This window comes from Diceros bicornis, chromosome 28, assembly GCF_020826845.1.
Source record: "Diceros bicornis minor isolate mBicDic1 chromosome 28, mDicBic1.mat.cur, whole genome shotgun sequence".
Lineage (NCBI taxonomy): Eukaryota > Metazoa > Chordata > Mammalia > Perissodactyla > Rhinocerotidae > Diceros > Diceros bicornis.
Genome location: NC_080767.1, coordinates 20,506,104 through 20,529,292, shown reverse-complemented (window position 1 = coordinate 20,529,292; position 23,189 = coordinate 20,506,104). Strand labels below are relative to the sequence as shown.

Sequence of the window (23,189 nt, the reverse complement as noted above, 5' to 3'; positions counted from 1 at the left end):
GCATCAAGATGAGAATCCAAAGCACTTTTCTAGAAGGCAAATTCCATGTAGAAGCAGCCCTAGTGGGTCCTGGAGATGGAAGGCAATGATGAAAAGTTGAGGGTCTTAGAAGGAGAGAGATGCTGGGGCAAACATGCCTTCCTGCACAGTGTGGTCTCGGACCCACCCAGCGGGTATTTAATGTTGCTGAGTCAACTCTTCATCTTTTGAGATTTTCTTAGTGGAGCCCAAGCTTATCTCTACAAAGTTGGGAAGGCTTTGAAAAAGCTTTGACCTAAGTTGGAAAACAAATTAGCGCGTTCAGATGAGGGGTGGCAGATAAGTTTCATTGCGCTGCTGTCTCTGAATTTTCAGTAGTGCTGTGGAGAGGACTCTGAGACCATATCTGGACTTAGCAGGGAAGAGTGCTGTGATCGACGCATGGTGTCCACCATGGGTGAGGGAGCCCTGAGTGGCAGCATACTTACTTTGTGTCTGTCATCTATGTTCTAGGTGATGGGAGGTTTTGCTCATTTGAAATGGATTTTTTGGTACCTCACTAAATGCTGATCTTTTAAAACATTGAGGAAAAAAACTGTATTGACTTACTGCATACAACAAATCTCTTGTGTCACCCTTTTGCCAAGTAAATGCCGTTAAAATATGTCACTTAGAAATGGTTGGAGTCATTTGAGTGTGCAAAATGAATGATGACAGTGGTTATGAGACTCAGGGTGGTGAAGCATGAGCCTTAGAATCAGAAAGACTTGTGTGACTTTTGGCTGAGCCACTTACTAGTTACGTAACCACCTCTGAACTTCTCTAAACTCCAGTGTCTTTCTGTAGAAGGAGATAAAATTGTTTTCATCCTATGGAGTTATTATGAAGATTTAATGAGATAATGATATAAAAGCACTTGGCAGTGCCTGATGCCGATTAGCTGCTGGATGAGTGTTAGCCATTGTAAGAGAGTCATAATCCAGTGGAGAGTGGCAGGTAATGTTTCTACCAAAATTTAAGATCTTTCTGAAAATTCCTCAGCTTTCACGTTATCTTATTTATCGTTTTTTGATTCACATATTCTATTTGCAACTACAACATTAAAATGAAGAGTTTTAATATTTTTTGAAAAAAGATTCATATGCAACTCAAAGCATAAAAAACCATTATCACCTCTACAAATGGCAGATCCTGATGAGAGAGATGCTGATAAGGTTTTTTTTCTTTCTAGCACCCATGCTTTACCTACCCTATCACCTCCTCTGCAGTTTCTGAAGTGTCCAGATTCTAGCTAGAATTTTTATACTAGACACAGTAAGTGTTGGTATGTGAAATGGAAAACTTTCTTTTTCCTCCAAATGAGCTTTCTTTAGGAATATGATCCAAAGATATGAATTGTTAGCTGAGGCTCAAGTTCAGGAAAGAGTTTTGAATACAGGATACATCAAAAAGTAATTCTTTTCTTTCTACTGCCTTAAGAGCAAGTGAACTTTTTGGTACTAATGAGCCCGTTAGCTTAGTTACAGCAGTTAATAAGCTACTCTTGAGAATGTGCTTCATGGTGGACTATAACCCTCCCTTTCTTTTGATGGTTACAATAGCACTTTATAAATTCAAGTTGCCATATATTGAGATGTCAGATTCCAACCTCCAACGCTGATGATATATGTAATTTAGTACCCAAGTGATCCAATCCTGGAACGATGGTCTAACTATATTTGGCTCAATTTGGAACATGCCATAAAGTGCGTGAAACTTTGTCATAAAGTTACACTTTTCAGCCCCATTCTGTAGGCCACATTTCTTACATATAAACATCACAAATGTTAATAATGTTTGTAATAATATTAATAACTCACATGACTACAGGTATATTTTAAAAATATAGGATATGGGTACAGCCCACAAAGAACTTACCGTTATGGGGGGAAGAGAGCATTTTTACAAATGAAACAAATGATGAAAGTATAGATAAAAGTGCTGAGTTATCTAATTCAGAACATGAGTCTAGTGTAGACTCTGGTGTTAATCTGTCTAGACCATTTGGACCCTTAAAACCTACCCCTTTACACTAGTTTCCAGGTAATATGTAATTTGAATTGATTCTAAGGCACAATAGAGACTTATTTCTATTATTGTTGGGTGAAGATGAAAACTGACTTTAATGTGATATTCTTCAGTTTTCATACTTGTTTCTGTTTTTTGCCAGAGCTTTCCATCTAGTAGTTTATTTTTCTGGGAAGATTTTTTTTTTGGGTCAATATCTATAAATGGAATAGGTCTATCATTCATTCCCCTGGCACTTGGCAAAATGTCTGCCTCAATTTATAGACATTATTGATCATTTTTTTTCTTTCTCAGCTTGGTATTTATTGGTCTCTAAAACAGTCTTAGATGAAGCCTTATATTACTATGTTATTTCCATCATCAATCACATTATTGTACTGATGTTTATAATAAACAGCAGCCAATGTGAATAATTTGGTGATACAATCAGTTATTGATTAGATGCTAAATTGCCTATATCTTTCACCAAACAGATTTTCTTCTGGAATATTTTCTTGGTAGAATATTAAAGCTAGCAGTGTGGACAAATGTTGCAAAAGTTACAGTATAAATGTGGTCCTTGAAACTGGTACAGCACATTTTCCCCCAGGAAGACCTATTTTGAAGTTGACTATTTGAATAACATCACAGATAATAGGACAGTAAGGAAAAATTCCCAGCCATGTTCATAATTAGTTGAGTGTATTCCTGATGCAGATCCAAACACTGTTAGTTAATAATGTAATTAGCCAGAGAAACGTGTGCTTTAGTGAACACTCCCAATGCACATGCAATGCAAATTTGTGCTGCTTATATTTTTCTTTCCTTTGGACATATACTGTTTTTAAATGGCTTGTTTCCTTGTGATAAAGCTTTGGGGTTTTCATGTAGACCTATATTTTCATTACCACCAACTGCAGCCTCTGTTGGATTGATTTTTGAGTATTTCTTAATAGGAGCCACCCACTTTCTTGGGTACCATTTGGTCTGAGCAGATGTATCAGTGGCTGCCATCTCTCTTAAGCATGGTGGGAATATCTGTGACAGGGCCATGTTCCAGGTGAGACCTAAGCCCCCATATCATGGGGTTAAACATCAGTACCAAGAAGGCTTTAGGGGGTCACACAGCTGCAGTGGAGAGTCTATTTCTAGCAGTTCTCTTGCTCTGGGAAAGTTCTTGGAGACAAGATTGGCCAGAGGGCATTGTCATAGAACCCTTCCAGACTGATGTGAATGCTCCTTCGTGCAACCTTTCTCCTGAGGTTTCAGCTAACCTATAAGATCAGTCTCAGTCAGGGTCTAGAGTGGATCTCTTCATCGTGAGGCTGCCCAGATTTAAGAGACCTGGATTTTGGGGGTCACACAAACTATGGTTTGAATACTGGCTCTATCTTTTACTGGTGGTGTGACTTTTGAATGTGACTTATGCTCTTAGGACCTCCATTTTCGTATCTATCAACTACATGAGAAAAAACCATCCAGCTTACAGGGTTTTCTGTGAGGAATAACTAAGATAGTGTATGTCTAATAGACTACCAATTTAGTGATCTTCTGTACTCTTCTCCCTTTAGTATCTGTCCTTCTTCCCTAATCCAACTGTCTGTCACTGAGTTCCCTCCCAAACCTCTCCAAGGTGCTCTTTAGAATTCCAGCTTTAAGGTCCATAAACCTACATAAACCTATACCCTCAGTCTCTTCCCTGATGCTCCCTCTACTTCCTGCTGTAACTGAACCCTTGTTTAAACTAAAAGATGTTTTAGATGTAGACAAAGACTGGGCAGTCTTATGAAACATTAACCACCTGTTCGGTTGGTTGCTCATGTGTACACAAATATACTCATGTCTTGGAATATTTTGGGCTGGTAAAACAGGGTTTTGATGCTGGGAAAACATGATGAGGGCCAAGGGGTCTTGTGTCGGGTAAACATGTAGGAAAAGGGAACAAAGCCCTGTGAGCAGCCATGGGACTTGAGAGGTAGGCAGGGTTGGAGGATTTATGAAATGATCACCTCATTCCGGTCCCATAACTGCTCAGGACTTGAATCTGCACTGACCAGAGGCTGACTCTGTTTTTTTAAATCTCAGAGCCAAGCGACTGGTCAGGTGGGTTGGGCTGTTGTATTGAGGGTCTTATGATAACTCCAATGACAACAGATGAAACCTTGTGCTGGGAGGCCTCCCTCGGGGAAAAACTCTGGGGTTCTGCAACAGATCAAGCATCCATAATGGGATGGAGAAGAGTGCAATTCCATTAAATCCACCAATTCTGTATCAGAAGCTCATTTACTATTTCTAAGGCCAAGAATGGTTGGTGAGGAGTTGGGAACAGATCATACCATTTTCTCTATTTTGAATGCTTTATCTCAATAAATGGACTTATGTTTTAAAAGCCTGGATGTCAGGAGTGCTTAATTTTTTGGGCTTTCTACAGATTGAAGAGAAAACTAAAAATCAGAATGAATGCCAAAAGTTATATATTTTTTTCTTTTTTTATTTAGGTATAACTGGGATTATTGATTACATTTGGAAGTGGTATAGGTCTGTGTCTGGGAACTGAACCCGGGCCGCCAAAGTGGAATGTGCTGAACTTAACCACGAGGCCACCAGCGCTGGCCTGTGTTATGCTTTCTTGAATAAAATTATATCTATGAGTTCCCCACTGCTGCATGAGAAATTTTGTATGTTTTATTTCTTCCTTCACCTCACTGCTCAGATTTTATTGAAATAATTTGGAATTTTATTTTCAAATTATTAATTTTTTTACATTGTTCAGCTTTTAGTTCTAGAATCCTTTACTACTAGTTGTATCAAGCTCTACAGTCACATTTAAATGATTATGGAGACTTATCTGTACATCATGCTGATTTCATTGTTCACTAGTGTTTCTTCTAAACCTTATCCTCCTTTATTTATTTATTCTGATTCATTTTTTTGCTGGACTGGAGTTATTTTTGATTTTTTTTTCTAAAAAAGGTACACATGTGGAGTTTTTAATTGTTAAATATCTGAAAGTGACTTTCTTTTACTCTTATGTGAAGTAGAGTTTGGCTGGGTCTAAAATGATACTGTCATAGTCCTTTTACTTCTGATAGTTCTCTTTAAATATTCCAGTGTCTTCTAGTAGTCAGAGTTGCAGAGAAGAAATTTCATAACAATTTTATAATTCCAGGTTTGTCTCCCTCTATGCAACTGATTTTTTTCTTTGACAACTGCATATAAATTGAATGTTTAGACTATAAGTACCTCCCACATTAATTTGCCTTAAAAAGTTCAGAAGTTTTGTATATATTTCATTTAATATTCAGTTGGTAACAAAACTCCTACAATTGCATTATCTTCTACTTACGAGTTAATAATCTGAAGATACACAGTAAAAGGTACCAGAAAATCTTAATGTTTAAAAGAAACCTGAGATGGGTTATTTCATTGACCAGGGAATTCTTTATAATGTAAATAATCTCATAATTGGAATATTATCTATGTATACGTATTTGTAAATTTCATTAAAGTCAGACATTTATTTTCTCTACTTCTGAACAATCTTATATAACTGTACCTGCAATTGGATTATTTGATGGGTTAGTGTTCTCTCTTTTCCCATATGGGTGGACTCTATCATTACTAAACATTTATTTCTAAAATATGAATGATAGGAGTAGAAGTTGGGGGTCATAACGAGTGCTGTGCTACTTCCCATTACAGAGATCAACTGTGGCCGCCCTCCGGAAGTGCAGCATGCCATCCTGGTGGGGAATCACAGCTCCAAACTGGGCAGTGTGGCTCACTATGTCTGTCAAGAGGGCTTTGAGAGCCCTGGAGGAAAGATCACTTCTGTTTGCACAGAGAAAGGCACCTGGAGAGAAAGTACTTTGACATGCACAGGTATAGACTTTATTCTATGGGGTTTCTGTTTCCCAGAAGCAAATAGCCAGTGGGAGTATGAGACCTAAAGCCATTGGATTGCTCACTCTGTGTCCTGTGTCTGGCTGTCCCATTCACCTGGGTGGGCACCTGGCTTTAGGTTTGTCAGCTAAATCCTGAAAATTTAGAGAATGGATTGGGAAAATAAGTTAGAAAATTTTATGCCTCCGTCTTTTGAAACTCAGTTTAAATCACAGTGATTCCTGTCTCCTCTGCTTGGCTGGCTGAGAAATTTTTCTCCATGAACCATTTTCTCAGGGGGGCATACTTAAAAGTCCTAACTTTGCACATGTTAACAGCTTTTCAGAGAAAAGTTGGTATAATGATAAAGAGGTTTTTAATGTTCATTTTTGTTTTTAATTGTGGCAAAACACACTACATAAAATTTACCACCTTAACCATTTTTGAGTGTTATGTATATTCACATTGTTGTGCAACCAATCTCTAGAACTTTTTCATTTTGTAGAACTGAAATTCTGTACCCGTTAAACAATAACTCCCCACTTCCCCCTTTCCCTAGCCTCTGGCACCACCATTCTACTTTCTGTTTCTATGAGTTTGACTAATTTAGATATCTTGTATAAGCAGAATCATGCAGTATTTGTCCTTCTGTAACTGGCTTATTTTACTTAGCATATTATGCTCCAGATTCATCTATGTTGTCACAAATGGTGGGATTTCCTTCTCTTTTAAGGCTGAATAATATTCCATTTTATGTATATACCACATTTTGTTTATCCATTCATTCACTGATGGACACTTGTGTTGCTTCCACCTTTTGGTTATTGTGAGTAATGCTGCTATGAGCATGAGTGTACAAGTAGCTCTTTGAGACCCTACTTTCGATTCTTTTTGATATACACCCCAAAATGGAATTACTGGTGAAAAGGAGTTTTGAGACTTCAGTTCGAATTCTAGCAGTGCCATATATTAGCTGTGTGTCATCAGAGAAGGCATTATTCTCTCAGAGCCTCAATTTCCTCATCTATAAAAGGGAGAAAATAAAGTCTGCTTTTCCTGCTTCCAAGGGTTGTTGAGAGGGAATCAAATGAGATAGTCTATGGGGAGCATTTTGAAAAGTTGAAAGCACCATGCACATATTAGGTCTTTTGCTGAAATTATTAGCCTTGCTTGAAGAAGATCTTCTTATGAATCAGAAGTGTGCATTCCTACATGTTTTATTTTATACGTCTGCCTCCAAGAAACAAGATGAGAAAAGGCAATGATTCTTACCATTTGTGGTGGTTGGTCAGGGGGTGTGACAAATGGTTGTCATATAGTCTTGAATGGCTCTAGGAATATATTTCTAGCTGTTGACTTGCTTGGCTCTGAAGAGTAAAATCTCAAAGTAGCTTTGGTCTGGGTCTCTGATTTGACTTGCAACATAATTATGGTAGAATGTCTTGCTCATCAGAGTTTTCCCTAGGAAAGTCTAGCCAGAGCAAGCAAAACATGTGGACTACTGGGGATTATTTGTCCGCAGAGCAATGGTTCATAACCATTTTGGGGATAGGAATTTGAAGAGATCTATCAAGTCATTCAATAGATATCTATTTAGTATACACTACGTGTGAGGACTTTGCTAGACACTACTTTCTTGGGATTTACAGGGCAAGGGGGTAAACAGACTTTTCTCCACAGAACTGCATATACACATATATGTACAATGTTTTACAAGTTCAAAGTGTTCATGGACCTCTGAAGTCCTTGGCTAAAGCATCACTGGAGTAGATGGAGAACTCAGCTCTGCTGCTAAGGTCTGTCTATGCCCTGTAGTTCCCGCATTGTCATCACCACAAATGCAAGAGAATGTAGGCTAGAGACTGCAATCATAGAAACAAAGAAACATAGACATGCATCAGAACCCAGAGATCTAGGTCAACCTTCTCTTAGAGAGGTCTTATTGACTTGCCCAACTTGCACAGAGAAGCAAAGGCAAACCTGTAACTAACACCATGGACTCCAGGGTCCCAGTCGCAATAGTGGGGAAATTGAGTAGAGCTGATGCCTTATTGGAGCAGACTGATGGTCATTTCCAACTTATTATTGCATCTCTAACAGTACCTCTAAGAGTTATTTGGAGGAAGTGAGGCAGCTGCCTCATGGGTTGCTGCATTCAACATTTGGGGAAGTGTTCTTGGCCCAGAGCTACCTGTGGAGTTACTTAGGAAGAGATCTGGACCCTCAGCCATTTACTTCATTGCTCTAGCTGCTCTGTTTCCACGGTTCAGAATTCAATGGGGGTGCAAGGATTAGTCACTACATGAAAAACCAGTGGACCTGCATGGGGCATAGTAAGCTATTAATTAGCTGATGCTTGTAGAGCACTTTGAAGAACAAACATGTTATGTAACTGCTAATTATAATTACTGTCCTCAGCCTGCCACCTTTCACTAACTCTGTTGTCTCCAGCTGCAGCTGTTTCCATGGGTTTATGCAAGCTTTGATTTAAGGAGAGAAAAGGCATTTTCCCTGAGAGCTGTGATCTTTCTGTGAGGAGGCCTCTATGCCCTCAATCAAGATTGGCAGCTAAATTCAATTTCCGCAGATAAAGGGGGTGATTTACATGCTGATTAATTCATGGTGCGGAGCACATGATCTCTGGGTGGGTAGGTAGGAGAGGCTTCTGGAAATGTAGTGAGAGATGCTGATTACCGTGGCTCTTGTTCAGCTGCCCCTCTTCTTTCATCTTTTGTCTATTTTTTTACCCATTTCTTCACACCTCCCCTTCTGTCCCAACTCCCTCTGTCTATTTTGTATTTACCTTCCTCAGTGTTCCCTTTTGGGTTTTTTTTTTTTTTTTTTTTCCATTTTCTTCTACTTTTCTGCCTACCCTCTGAATGCCTTCTACCTCTGCTCTGTTTTCATTCCATTTACCCCTCTTTTTATATTTGAATGTTTAATTCCAAATTGGGGGGAAGAAGGTGTCTTTACCTGGATTGTTTTTAGTAACCTTAGAAATATTTTTGGAGCCCCTATTTCTTTGGATTAGTAGCACGAGTTTATATATATTTTTCATGGAGTGTGAACTCCGGCAAGGTGGCGGGAGTTTTTTTTTAAGGCCAGACTGAACTGGAAACTCCAGACAGCTAAGAATTAGGCAACCACTTTAGTGTCTGGAAAAACCCCAGGTGGAAGCTTCGTGTTTAGTGAGTTGGTTTACCTCAAGATCAAAGAGGTTGATTCATTCTTGATAAGACTGTCCCTGGCTTTCATTCTGCACAGGTCATTTGGCTCTTTATGTTTAGAATCTGAGTTAATAATTATAAGGTTGACGCTTACTCTCTCCGTGCTCTTAGAAGGATAACATCTCTTTGGGACACAGACTATTTCTCTCCTGGGATCCTTCCTGACCCCCTAAGCTGATTCAGGCCCTGAGTCCAAATGCCTGCTGTTAGCCTCTGCTCCTTCTGTTGTGTTGTTGACGCTCCCCTTCAGCCCCTTGAGTGCTCGCTTGCGGCTCTACACATTCCAGATGGGAAAAGAAAGGTCAGCTGGCATAAGTGGACACGTTTATATGAGTAGCCGCACGGCTGGGGTTTGTTTGAATATGTGTATAATGTGTGGACCGTCAAGCATCATAGCTACTTTTGTTGCACACCACCTAACATGCCCAGAGCTCTGCTAGAGGTCTTAATGCTTGAGTTCGTTTGTCCTCAGCAACACCTTGTGGAGTAAGTATTGTTCTTTTCATTTCATAGATGAGAAATCTGAGACTCATAAAAGTTAAGCAACTTTCACAAGGTCATTCAGTAACTAGTAAAAGCCAGAGCCAGGATTTGAACTCAGGTCTGTAAGCCCTGGAAGCTCACACTCTCTCTCCTACACCAGTGTTTCCCAAGCTTGAATGATTTGTATGCCACCCTGACAATGTTTGCCATCACAAAAGTATTATTTATTTAGTAAGTTTCTTAAAACAATTTATATTTAAAACTTAAATTTATAATTTAAATTTATTTATTTATTTTAAAAAAATTTATTTATTTATTTATTTGTTTTTCCCCCAAAGCCCCAGTAGATAGTTGTATGTCATAGTTGCACATCCTTCTAGTTGCTGTATGTGGGACACGGCCTCAGCATGGCCAGAGAAGCGGTGCATCGGTGCACGCCCGGGATCCAAACCCGGGCCGCCAGCAGCAGAGCGCGTGCGCGCACTTAACCGCTAAGCCATGGGGCCGGCCCATATAATTTAAATTTATTGATCAAGGACACTTTATAATATATGTGGTATCATGAGTTTGATGAACTAGGTATATTTGTCTAATATACAGAAAAATCAATACAAAGTGAACATATAAAAATTTATTCAAGTGCTACCAAAAATCATCCTAAAGTGTATAATGCATTTTAAGAAGGCACTACTCTAAGCCATGCTACTTCTACGTATTTTATGTGACTCTAGAGACTTAAAAAAAAGAAAGAAAGCATAGCAGAAGTCTTGTAGCCAAACATGCATTTATTCAAAGTAGTCACCTATCACCTTGGGAAGCCATACCCTCATTTCAATGATGCTGCCATTATCAAAATATGTCTGTTTTGTAATCCCTGTTTGGGAATTGCCTTTGGAGGTAGTTTATGAGTCACATTAGAGTATCAGTCATATTACTTTTGAAATCAGAGATAACATTTAACTAGAAATGACATTGGGCTTGGCCATCTGTTTGGGTCACTTAAATTTATTCTGTGTGACCTTTTACTGTTGCCAAAAATAAAGAAAAAGGATATAAAATTAGAAACCAAGAGAGTGTAGTGGACTGGTCCCTGCCCACAATGGGACTTCTGAAAAAGTAGTCTATGCCCACTGTCTCGGTTCTTCCCATCCTATTCTCTTCTCAGCCTACTGAAGGAGAATCAGGCATCCAACACTCCACTACACTATAGCTCTCTCACCAAGGTCACTAATGACCACCTAACTGCCAAATTCAGAGCACTTTTTTTGTGTGTGTGTGTGAGGAAGATTGGCTCTGCGCTAACATCTGTTGCCAATCTTCCTCTTTTTTTTTTTTGCTTGAGGAAGATTGTCCCCAAGCTAACATCTGTGCCAATCTTCCTCTATTTTATATGTGGGACGCTGCCACAGCATGGCTTGATGAGTGGTGTGTAGGTCCGCGAGTGGGATCCAAACCCACGAACTCCAGGCCCCCAAAGCAGAGTGCGTGAACTTAACCACCATGCCACCAGGTCGGCCCCCTAACTACCAAATTCACGTTCTAGTTTCAGTACTCATTCCTCTTAACCTTTCCACAACATTTAGCATTGTTTATCATCTGTCTGTTCATCCATCCATTCAACCAATCAACCAAATAATAAATATTTAAAGAATATATATTTCCAAGGCACTATATTAGATTCCGGGGATAGAGATAAACCTGGTCTTTGCCGTCATATAGCTTACATTTAGGAGAGAGAGACATTAAATAACTAATTACAAAATTATTTAGTTACAAATATGATAACACAGAAAAATGCTGGATGCTAATAGAATACTACAATACATAACTTTACGTACATGTGTACATTTGTATACACACACACGTCCGTGCGTGCACACACCACATGTAGAATCTAAAGCAAAGCAAAGGAACTTTACTACCCACTGAGGCTTTGGTTCCCCAAATCCAATGCAGAATTCAATTGGCTATTGTGCGAGGCCTCTTTTTTTTAAGCCAGAGATGCCTAAGTGTCCTACGACAGGACAAGCCAAAGGCCTGCTCTGCCTACTTCTACCCAAAGTCAAACCTCAGATCTAATCATGACGCTGGGGGCGCTCCATCAGGGGAGGAAGAGCCATATGAGGGAAGAGAGAGAGACTGAGCCTGCCCCCAGGGCCTTGACGATCTGCTCCAGGCACTTTTTGGGTGGGAGGTGAGGAGGTTGTGGGGGATTGGTGGGAAGGGAGAGAACTTTTGAGGAAGCAGACACTCTCGCAAATCTTTTCTTTCCTTGTCTTCCTATGTACCATACTCTCTCAGCCAACCTCCTATTCTCTTCTGCATTGCTCTTTCTCTAGTGTCTCTGTGGGTTTTGGTGTGTCCCAGTGTTCTGCCATTGGGCCATTCTCTATGTCCTACCTGGATGTTTCACCTGCATCCAGGGCTTCAACTACCATCCACAGATTGATGACTTTCAAGACTATTTTTTCACTTGGATAGTTTGCAGATACCTCAGATTTGGTGTGTTCTAAACACAATTCATTAGTGTCTTTCTAACAAACTCGGTCTGCTTCCTCCTATATTTCTTTTTTTTTTTGGTGAGGAAGATTGGCCCTGAGCTAACATCTGTGTCCATCTTCCTCTATTTTGTATGTGGGACAAAGCCACAGTGTGGCTTGATGGGCGGTGCATAGGTCTGCACCTGGGATCCAAACCTGCGAACCCCGTGCCACCGAAGTGGAGCGTGTGAACTTAACCACTACACCACTGGGCCAGCCCCCCTCCTATATTTCTTAAGAGAACAGTAAAAGGCAATCATTCAGACTCTCAAGCTCAAAGACTGGCAGTCAGCCTAGACTCCTTGCTGTTCCTTATCTCTCACCTCCTATTGCTTCTTCTTCAGAATTGTCTCATATTTTTTTTTTTTTTTTTTTTGTGAGGAGATCAGCCCTGTGCTAACATCCGCCAATCCTCCTATTTTTTTTGCTGAGGAAGACGGCCCTGGGCTAACATCTGTGCCCATCTTCCTCCACTTTATATGGGACGCCGCCACAGCATGGCTTGCCAAGCAGTGCGTCGATGTGCGCCCGGGATCCGAACCAGCGAACCCCGGGCCGCCGCAGCGGAGCGCGCGCACTTAACCGCTTGCGCCACCGGGCCGGCCCCAGAATTGTCTCATATTTTTAACTACAGTGCCCTGATTTCATCTGTTCACCTCTTTGCGGAATAATTGCTTCAATGCAAAGGCTCTTGGCTTTGGAGTCTGACACATCTAATTTTGAATCCTGACTTGCCTACTTACTAGCTGTATGACCTTTGGCAGGTTACTTAACTTCTCTAAGCCTCAGGGTTATAAAGAGACACAGTATCTAGCTCATGGGGTTATTTTGAAGATTAAATAAATGATACATTTAAATTACTATACATACTCTCTGGTCCGTAGTAATAACTCCATAAATGTTCACTTGTTATTGTTTTTATTATTGCTTCTTATGGTTGTTGTGAAGATGAGGACAAGTCTATAAAGACCTATTAGTGTTTGACATATTGTAATCACTGAGTAAATGATATCATATTCTTTCCTTGTGACCTCCAGTTCTGTACTCCAGTCTCCTTCAAAATACACGAGAGTTATCTTTCTTAAAAAAAAGTTCCCATTATTTTCCTGCTTTTAACTCTCCATTGCTCAGAGGAGTAAGTCTGCACTTAGTCTGGCAGTCCCTGTCTTTCCCAGTCCTGCCCTGTCCTCCCTCTGCAAACTCACTTCCCACCTTTCTTCCTCCTCAGTCACATGATGCTTCTCTCTCACCACTCGGAGTATACCGCACCCTTTTATGATCTAGACCTTGGACCTGCTGTTCTGTCTGCTTAGATCTCTTCCCTACTCTTCATCCATTTATCTATTAAGGTCATGCCCTCCATGAAGCCCGCTTCCCCACATCCTCCGGTGAGAGTCGATGGCTTCTTTGTCTATACCCTGCTGTACTTGTGTGTAACTTTGTTCTAATATTTACCGAGTTGTAATTTACCTGCTTGTATGTTTGCTTCCTCCATTCGACAACATGTTCCTAAGGGGAGGACTTTTAAGTTCTGATTATTGTCACAGCTCAGTGCCTGGCATGGTATGATGCTTGGCATTTGGTAATCATTCAGTGAATGATGAATAAAGAGCCCTGGAGTTAGTTCCAAAGAGAACTTCCAGAAATGTTATCAGTTATTGGTACTATTAGAATTAGGGCATAGCCTCCTAAGTTATCTCTTTTAAAAGGGCAGCATCGATGTGACTGTTTAATATCTGATATGTTTGTAAAGAAGTCTTTCTAGCTTATTTGTAGACACCTGGAGGGAAAAGCAACCAAGCTTTGTTACACCGCTCCTTGGGATGAAATATCTGACATCCCTATAATTGGATATGGGTCCCATCTGTGCAGAGAGCATGGCACAGGCTGGAGGCAGATGGCATTTTTGAGATGTCATTTGCAGTTGTTGTAGTGAATGGGGAAGAAGGAAGGACAAGAAAGGAAACTTTCATGTCTGTGTCTCCTTTCTAATCTCTGCTTGGGTGGCAAAGGGGCCCCGAGTGAGAAGGAAATTTGCTTTACTGGCAACTCAGAGAGAAGGTGTGGATGTTCTCTTTCCTTCTGGACCAGGTGGTGAGTTGGTATCAGAGGGATGTGTGCATGAGCAGAGGAGTCCAGAGCTCTAGGGTGTTGAAGGGCAGCAGAGAGAGAAGGGGCCAGGAATATTTGGGGCTTGTTCAAGCTGATAAAAGACTGGTACCAGCATCATCTTTATGCTACGCAAGGGGGTGAATGGTTAGGATCTTTGCATCTCTTAGGGTACCCATGTCCACAGCTAGAGTATTTCTTTGATTTCAAATTATCTGTGCTCTGGGAAGAAGTATTGATGTAGAGACCCAGGGATGTTTTAGACAGTCATAGGTGATCCTCTGGTGTCTCTCCAGGAGTTTGCCTCTTTTCTTCTCTCTGCCTCCATTTATTCCCATATACTGATAGCTGACCTGGGCTTACCCAAGACCAGGTAATGTGGGACATAGAATCTCGGAAATGCTGCTGATGAGGTGCTTTTGTAAAGACATAAACTCTTCTGTGGGCAAAGAGATCAGTAGACCAGGGTCTTTCTAAAGGTGACATTGGCTCTGAGTACCAGCGAAATGAGTTGACCCTACAAGGGCCTAAGGTGCAGGATCCCTTTTCCACTTGGAGGCTGAGGAGAGATTTACTAGAAGAGAAGGACAGGAGCTGAGTTGAGGAGAGCCATTTTGAGATGGAGAATTATCTTTCTCACCCTTTTTTTTTTTTTGTGTGTGTGTGTGTGTGTGAGGAAGATCGACCCTGAGCTAACATCTGCCAATCCCCCTCTTTCTCCTGAGGAAGACTGGCCCTGGGCTAACATCCATGCCCATCTTCCTCCACTTTATGTGGGACGCCGCCACAGCATGGCTTGACAAGCGGTGCGTCGGTGCGCACCGGGATCTGAACCTTAACCGCTTGCGCCACCAGGCCGGCCCCCTTTCTCACCCTTCTTGATGGGAGTCTTACCTTGGGTTTCCCAGAAAACAGAGCCTGAGGCAGAGGGCTTATATTTATCACACAATAGGGAATGATATCCCAGGAAGCAGGAGTGAGGGCTAAGGTGAGTAAAGCAGGGAGGAAGGAGAGCCGATAGAAGACGCCTTGTTGCACTGGGTCCACTAAGTGCAGATGATCGCTCCTTCTGTGCAACAGTGCCCTGGGAGGGCTTTGTAGGACTGCCCTTCAGGGGGAAGAAGGATGGGGGAAGATTTACCCACTATCTCCTGTCCCCTTGAGGTGTTAATACCCCTGCACTTCCAGATTGCATGTGCTTAGGTGTAGGTGCCCCAGCAGGAAAGCCCCAGAAGGGGAGATAAGACACAGTCATGTTGTCAAAGCCCATGTCAGGCTGGAACAAGGCACAGGTGAGGCTGAGAGGTTCTAAAGAATCCATAAGGGATGTCTGATTCAGTGGGAAAGTGGAATATTCCCGTTTGGTGAAATGAGGATTCTCTCCTTTAGGGATGATAGTATGGGAGCTTCTATCTGCGGGGAATTTTATTCTTTTTGATGCTATTGTAAATGAAATTGTTTTCTTAATTTCATTTTTGCATTGTTCCTTGCTAGTATACAGAAATACAACTGATTTTTGTACATTCACCTTGTATCCTACAACCTGGCTGAACTCCTTTCTTAGCTCTAATAGTTTTTATTTTTGTAAATTCCTTAAGATTTTTTATAGACAAGATTATGTCGTCTGGAAATAGAGATCGTTTTACATACCTGCAGGGAATTTTAATTTGATTTTAAGTAGATAAAAAGCTAGAGCCTTGCCCTCTTCCCATCTGAACAACTTCCTAGGTGCTTAACTGGGTCCAGTGGAAACTGTGTTACCTCAGGGAGCCAAGACCCTAATACGGTTTCCCATGTTGACAAATTCATTACATGAAATACATGCAGCATATTTAAAAGAAGCAGAACACTCGAAGAAATCAGTGGCTTCCTGATAGATCAAGATTAAATAGCTTCAGTTAAAGGAATCCCAGAAGTATCCAGGGACCTTGTGGAGAATTTATTTAGTTTACCCCAGGCTGCTCCTGAGGAATGATCCTGTGTGGTGATGCGTGTCATGTCCCTCTTGGGAACAGCAATCACCTGAAAATAAGAGTGCTCTGTCAGCTGGGTGGGGTGAAGAAGCCAAAGCAAATCCTACCTGTGTGGCTGCAGGGATGACTCAGGGCACAGCTCTGGGCCTCTTTCCATCCCACATGAGTAGAACACCAGTGGCATCCAGTGGCCTGTGAGACCAATCACAGGTTGGAATTCTTACCCATATTCAAGCAGGACTCTCCTTTTCCTCCAGGTTCGGTAATGGGCCAGGCTCATTCATGGTGAAGATAAATGGGGTGATTGGCCTGGGGTAGCTTGAATTGCCTGATTTGGTTTCTGAATCAGAGCATGAATGGTGATCAGCAGAGATATCAGCTGGGCAGATAAACTAAGTCGTGCCCTAGTTTGGTGGTTTCTTACAAAACTAAACATACTCTTGCCATACCATTCAGCAATCTCGCTCCTTGGTATTTACCCAAATGAGTTGAAGGTTTATGTCTACACAAAAAACTGCACACAGATGTTTATAGAAGCTTTATTCATAATTGCCAAAACTTGGAACAACTGAGATGTCCTTCAGTAGGTGAATGGATAAATAAACTGTAGTACATCCAGACAATGGAATATTATTCAGCACTAAAAAGAAATGAGCTATCCAGCCATGGAGAAACAAAGAGGAATCTTAAATGCTCGTTACTAAATGAAAGAAGCCGGTCTGAAGAGGCTACATACTGTATGATTCCAACTATATGGCATTCTGGAAAAGGCAAAACCATGGAGACAGTAAAAGGATCAGTGGTTACCAGGGGTTGGAAGGGAGGAGGGATAAATAGAGTATTTTTAGGGCAGTGAAAGTACTCTGTATGATACCATAATGATGGATACATGTCATTATACTTTTGTCCAAACCCATAGAATGTACAACACCAAGATGAACCCTGATGTAAGCTGTGGACTTTGGGTGATAATGATGTGTCAGTGTAGGTTAATCAATTGTAAACAAATGCACTATTCTGGTGGGGGATGTTGATAATGGGGGAGGCTGTGCATGTGTGGGGCAGGGGCCATTTGAGAATTCTCTATACCTTCCCCTCAATTTTGCTGTGAATCTAAAACTGCCCTTAAAAAGAATAGAGTCTTAAAAAAAAAAGCAAAACACTAAGTCATGCCTTTCAATGTTGTCACCATTAGGATTTCTCCAAAGCCCACTGGTGCATTTTGTGAATGGACTCTCTCTTCTTCTATTTTAGAAATAATTACAGAAATTATTGATGTATCAGTGTTCAATAACACCTGTGTGAGGTGGCAAATAAACCCAGGAAGGATAAACTCCAAGATTGTCTATGTGGTAAGTAAAATGATCTACTTTTTCCTGCTAGGGCAGAAATAGTATCCTATGGGAACATGAGTTGGAAGGACTAGCTTCCATAAGAGTTTCTCAATCTAATTGCTTTCCAATTCCATTGTCCTTTTAAAAAATGATCAGAATTTTTAAGATATCTGGATTATTTTATTTTACATTTTGTGTTTAATGTGTTTGTCATTCAACAGGGTGTATGTGTGGGGATGTGTTTATATTTGGCATCATCATTATCGCTTGTTCCCAAGCACTTGTATTTCACTCCCCCAGATCATCATGCTAGAAGCATCTGCTGACTTGGTGACAGGAAGCAGCGAGTGGTTCTCAGGTTGTGGCTGCCTCCATTCATTGCTGGTCACTTGTGTGCAGGATACCACTCCCTAGAGAGACTCCTCATTTTATGTCACTTCTTAGGGTTTATTGATTCCTGGGCTGATCAGACTTCGTCATCAGATACCTGATAGCAGAGGCTTACCTTATTTATCTCCCCGAGGTGTGCAGTGCAGTGTGAAAGGGGATAGTAGGAGAACAGGATCCAGCACCACAAAGTCTCTCTCAGTTGTTTTAACCAGGGTCATGGTGGGTTCTCTTGTCTTTTTCCCTCACAAAGATATACATAAAAGGACAACGGTTGGACCCTATGGAGTCAGTTCATGAGAAGACAGTCAACTTGACCACAGACAGCAGGACTCCAGAAGTGTGCCTAGATTTATACCAAGCCACCAACTATACCATGAGCATTTCCACTGCCCCCCCCAGACGCTCTGTGCCAGCCACCATTGGGTTCCAGACAGCTGGTAGGTGGAGATGAAGGTCTCATTTCCTCTGAGAAAATGCTAAGCACAGGATGTGGGGTAATGTGCTTCAGAATCAACTGGGCAGGAGAGTTCATAGTTGCTTTCTGACATTTGTAGCCAGGAGAATGTAATTGCTCCAGGGGTCAGAACAGAGCAGGTCTAGTAGGAGAGATTCCTATCTATTGATGCCAGGCTGAATGGGCACTGCTGTATTGTTTCTCAGCTCTGTCCTCTGGTTGAAATAGAAGGTAATAAGAAGGCATTTAAAAGAGGAGAACATTAAGTGATGATGCAATCTATTCTCAATTATCCAAGGCAATAGAAGATTGCCATGTGGCTTATCTTCAGTAAGAAACTCAAAAGTTATTTGACTCTTGCCTATAAAAGAGGAGGAACCAGGGAGGCTGACCTAGTAGCTTTATATCTAGGATGCCATTGATGCCATTTATTATTTTGGGGGATTTGAGGTAGTTCTCAACTAGCTCTTTGATGTCCCTCTTAAGAAAATGTACCTCAACTTTCAAGTATTGCTGCCACTAGGAACTGGGAAGTGACAGGGATTTGGCAGAAATAATCAAAAAGTCTGTTATCTTAATATAAAGCCAACTACGAAATTGCACAAATTAGGTCTCAGGATACTTGTATATAAATAAGACAAAATGATTTCATTCTAAGTAAATAATATGTAGGGTAAGATATTGTAAAATTAATGTGGTAACTAATTAAAAAAACTTGTTCGAAATTAATAATCAACTGCTGTGGATTTATTAGGAGTACGTCTTCTTTAAAAGATTATCCCAGGACTTCAAACTCATCTGTCACTGTTCAATCAGAATGACAGCTTGCTGTTCAGTGTCAGCTGTTTTCACTAATATTCAATTACCTCTTCACGTTAATTTCCACTGGGAAAAGCATGGTCTTTGGGGTCAGACAGACCTGGTTTTGCATCTTAACTCTGTGTTAAAGAGTTGGGTGACCGTGGCTGAGTTTTTTTATCTCCAGACCTCTTTCCTCTGTCTGAAATTTTAAGTGGAATTGGATTACATTCTTAAATTACTCTAGTGAGAACTGGGATTTTTATTGAGTCGTTCCAACTGGTAACAAGGTACGTTTCTACATTTTTATGTAGAAAGTTTATGTAAAGTTTTATCTTTTCATTTATGCTCTGTTGTAAAGATTTGTGATGCCCTTCCTCTAGATCCCACACATTTACCAATCTGATTTCATTATTAACGTTATGCTAGTTCTCTTAAAATGAATTGAGAAGTTTTCCATATTTTTTGTGCTCTGGAAAAGTTTGTATCACTTTGGAATTATTCTCTTCCTTTAAAGTTGGACGCATTTGCTCATAAGATCATTTAAGTTTCACCCTTTTTGAGAGAGAATTCTTTGATAACCTTGTCAATTTCTTCTGTGATTTTTTTTTTTTTTTTCCTTTGGTCCGTTTATGTTTCCCACATTTTCTTGAGTCAATTTTTATAATTATATTTTCCCCAAAAAATGTCCATTTGGTTGAGATTTTAAATATATTGGCAGAATGTCATATGGAATATTTGTTTACAACTCCTCTGGGGTTATGGGTTATATAACCCCAGGTTATTTTGATTCCTAATTTTTTCTCTCTTTCTTTTTAAAAATCAGTTAGCTTAGCTTGGGTTGTCTGTTTTATTACTGTTCTTTTCTCCAAAGAATAAACTCTTGGGTTTTTAAATTGTTTTGCTTTTTTCTATCTTGTTAATTTTTCCCCTTAAGTTGGTTATATTGTTCTATTACTAAATTCTTGAGTTGAATGCATAATTCAACTTATTTCCATTCTTTCCTGTTTTTTTTTGTGTGTGTGTGTGAGAAAGATCAGCCCTGAGCTAACATCCATGCCAATCCTCCTCTTTTTGCTGAGAAGGGCTGGCCCTGGGCTAACATCCGTGCCCATCCTCCTCCACTTTATGTGGGACGCCACCACAACATGGCCTGACAAGCGGTGCGTCGGTGTGCGCCCGGGATCCTAGCCCGGGCCGCCAGCAGCAGAGCGCGCGCACTTAACTGCTATGCCACGGGACCAACCCCCATTCTTTCCTGTTTGATAATAAAAGTCTTTCATGCTTCTTTTTCCCTTCCAGATTTGAGCTTTGGCAGAATTCATTAGGCCTTGATACATGTTCTGTTTATCCTTACTTTCAAGGCATGATATAATTGTTATTCTGATTTTCCCTTTGGTTGAAGAATTATTTATGAGTGTGTTAATATAAGTTCTTTTTATCTTTACTTTCAAAACATTATATAATTGCTATTTTAATTTCCCCATTGATTGAAGGATTAATTATAAGTGTGTTATACAAGTGGTAGGTTTTGTTTTTTAACATTTACACTTTGTTTTTAATTTCTAGTCTTATTACACTTTGGTATTCTTTGGAGGGATTTATGACATTTTCTTGGGGCTTATTATTTGGCAAAGTTTTGTGATAATAAGGCAGAGTGCTTGTAGGTAGAGTAAGATCTGGTCTTAAATCAACTCTATTAATGTTATTCAGGACTTATGTTTTTTGTTGTTTTTTCCTTACTTGGATTGCCATTTTTCTCAGTTTCTCTTAGAAATTCTAATTGTTTTGTTTCACACACTTTGATGTTATGATATGTATGTTCATGACTGATATCTTAATTGTAGATTCTAACTTTCACTAGTAACAAATGGCTCACTTTTTCTTGTTTAATATTTTTTGCCTTGAATTATACTTTGATAGTAATATTGGTTTTCTTGATTTCTTTGTGCTTCTATTTGCATGATATGCCTTTTCCCACTTTTGTTCTTAAAAGCTGTCTAGATAACATTGCTGTAGATGTACTCTGGGAGACAGCCTATATTGCAAACCTTTCTGAGAAAAGTTTTGAGTAGATAAGCAATTTACATTAGTGTTGATTGTGATATGATTTTTGTTTCTTCTGTCATCGTTTTATTTTTCGCCTTTTTATGCTACTTTATGTCCATTGTTTTCCATCTTTTTGCTCCACAGATTTTCTTTTTCAGTGATTCAGACATTTTGCTTTTATTCTACATTACACATTAAAAACCAAAACAAATCCTATTTGAATCTGTATTTCTCTGATTACCAGTGTTAAGATGGAAATAATGTTAGCTTCTCCCTGAATAAGACACGGAAGTTAGCATTCTGTATTTCTTTTTATTCCTTCCCCTCTTGCTTCTCTTATGTTATTGGTTTAATACAACATTTTATTGCCAGCTTCTTATTTTTCATTATTTTTAGCATGTATTACATCTTTAAAGAATTCATTTTGATATTGATTTATAGCAATATTTATAACAATTGTTTAAGCAAGTATATGTTTTAATAGTTTCAGTGCTTACTACCAGTCCTTTCATGCTAAAGTTTCTGTATTTTTTCTCTTTTTTTATCTCTCTCTGCACAATGATTTCTATCTTCTCCTCACTGAGGAATGGAGTACTTTCTGAGCCCATGATTATCTGAGAATGTCTTTTTGTTGCCTTCACAAGTAAATGGGAGCTTGAGCGAAGAAAAAATTCTTGGGCCATACATAACCTTTGTTGTCAGAATTCTGGAGGCATTTCATATTGGCTTTGGGAATTTAAAGTTTCAAAAGAGGAATTTCAAGAAGGTGTGATTTTTTAAAAAAAGTGCTATGTAGATAATCTGATTTTTTGGACTGGCTATCATAGAGGTTTTCTTTATGTGTGAAATTCAAGAGTTTAATGATTTATTCATACACATGGTAAATGTTTATTGACCACCACCTACTCTGTGTTTGACACTGTTTTAGGCATTGGGAATTCAATAGTGAATGAGACAGAAATCCCTTCTTTCATGAAACTTCAGTCGTGGGTGGTATAAATGTTAATGTTTTTCACTAAGTTTTCCTTGTACTCTGTGAGTTTTGGATCTTCAGATTTCAGTCTATCTACATTAGGAACATTTTCTTTCACTGAATCTCTGATTGTGGCTTTTTTTTTTTTTTTGACCCTTCAAATGCTCCTATGTGGAATTTCTTGTCTGGCTGCATTGGTCTGCCATTTTCTTCTTTTTTATATCCATGTCTTTTTCCTCTGCCTTCTGGGAGTATGTAGCAAGTTTGTTCTCCATACGCATTTATGCATATATGCATTGACATTTCTGATCTTTACTATTTTAATGCACTTTCAATTCTGTTGTTGCACATTCATTTCCTTTTGTTTTTTGCCTCATCTACTTCCCTTTTTATTTCTGCTTCTCTCAACCAGTTTCCTCTCTGCAATTGCATTCTCTTATTATCTCACTCTTTATCTGTTTGAACCCATCTTTAAAATTTTTTACTGAAAGTACAAACAGGTGTTGCCTAATTTTATCATACTTTGCTCAATATTTTTTTTCAAAAGTGTGTTCATTCTTTGCCTCCTAAGCATGGTCTCCCTCTTCTTTGTAGAATCATTTCGTAGTTTTTTTTTTTTTTTGCTTCTAGATCACTTATCCTTGGAAGATAAAAGTTTTATCTAGGTCTGACATTTCCCTCATAATAAAATGGATGGTATTCCCTTTGATCTTGCTTTTTATTGGATAATGTTAGTGTGCTTATTTCAGATCTCATCTTGAAGGATTTACCGCTGGTCGGATGATCCAGCATCCTTTGGGGAGCAGCTGTGAGAAAGCCCACTGCTCTGAGCTTTATTCCTGAGCACTGTGCTATCTGGATTGGTGAAGTTGTTGCTCTTGGGCCAGCTCATTGTTGCCTGGCTTCATTATGGTGCTATAGCCTAGAGAGGTAGGAAAGAACCAAGTGCCTC

At 39.8% G+C, this 23,189-nt stretch overlaps 1 protein-coding gene across 4 annotated transcripts in view; it reads left to right on the top strand.

The window, feature by feature from the left end:
- The window catches only part of SUSD1 (sushi domain containing 1), a 116,952-nt gene that overhangs the window by 36,414 nt on the left and 57,349 nt on the right, over positions 1-23,189 (top strand). For all 4 annotated transcript variants that reach the window (XM_058523778.1, XM_058523776.1, XM_058523775.1 and 1 more), the window contains exons 6-8: positions 5,728-5,907; positions 17,494-17,591; positions 18,214-18,400. In XM_058523778.1, coding sequence (XP_058379761.1) covers positions 5,728-5,907; positions 17,494-17,591; positions 18,214-18,400 — 465 coding nt within the window. The remainder of the gene's footprint in view (positions 1-5,727; positions 5,908-17,493; positions 17,592-18,213; positions 18,401-23,189) is intronic.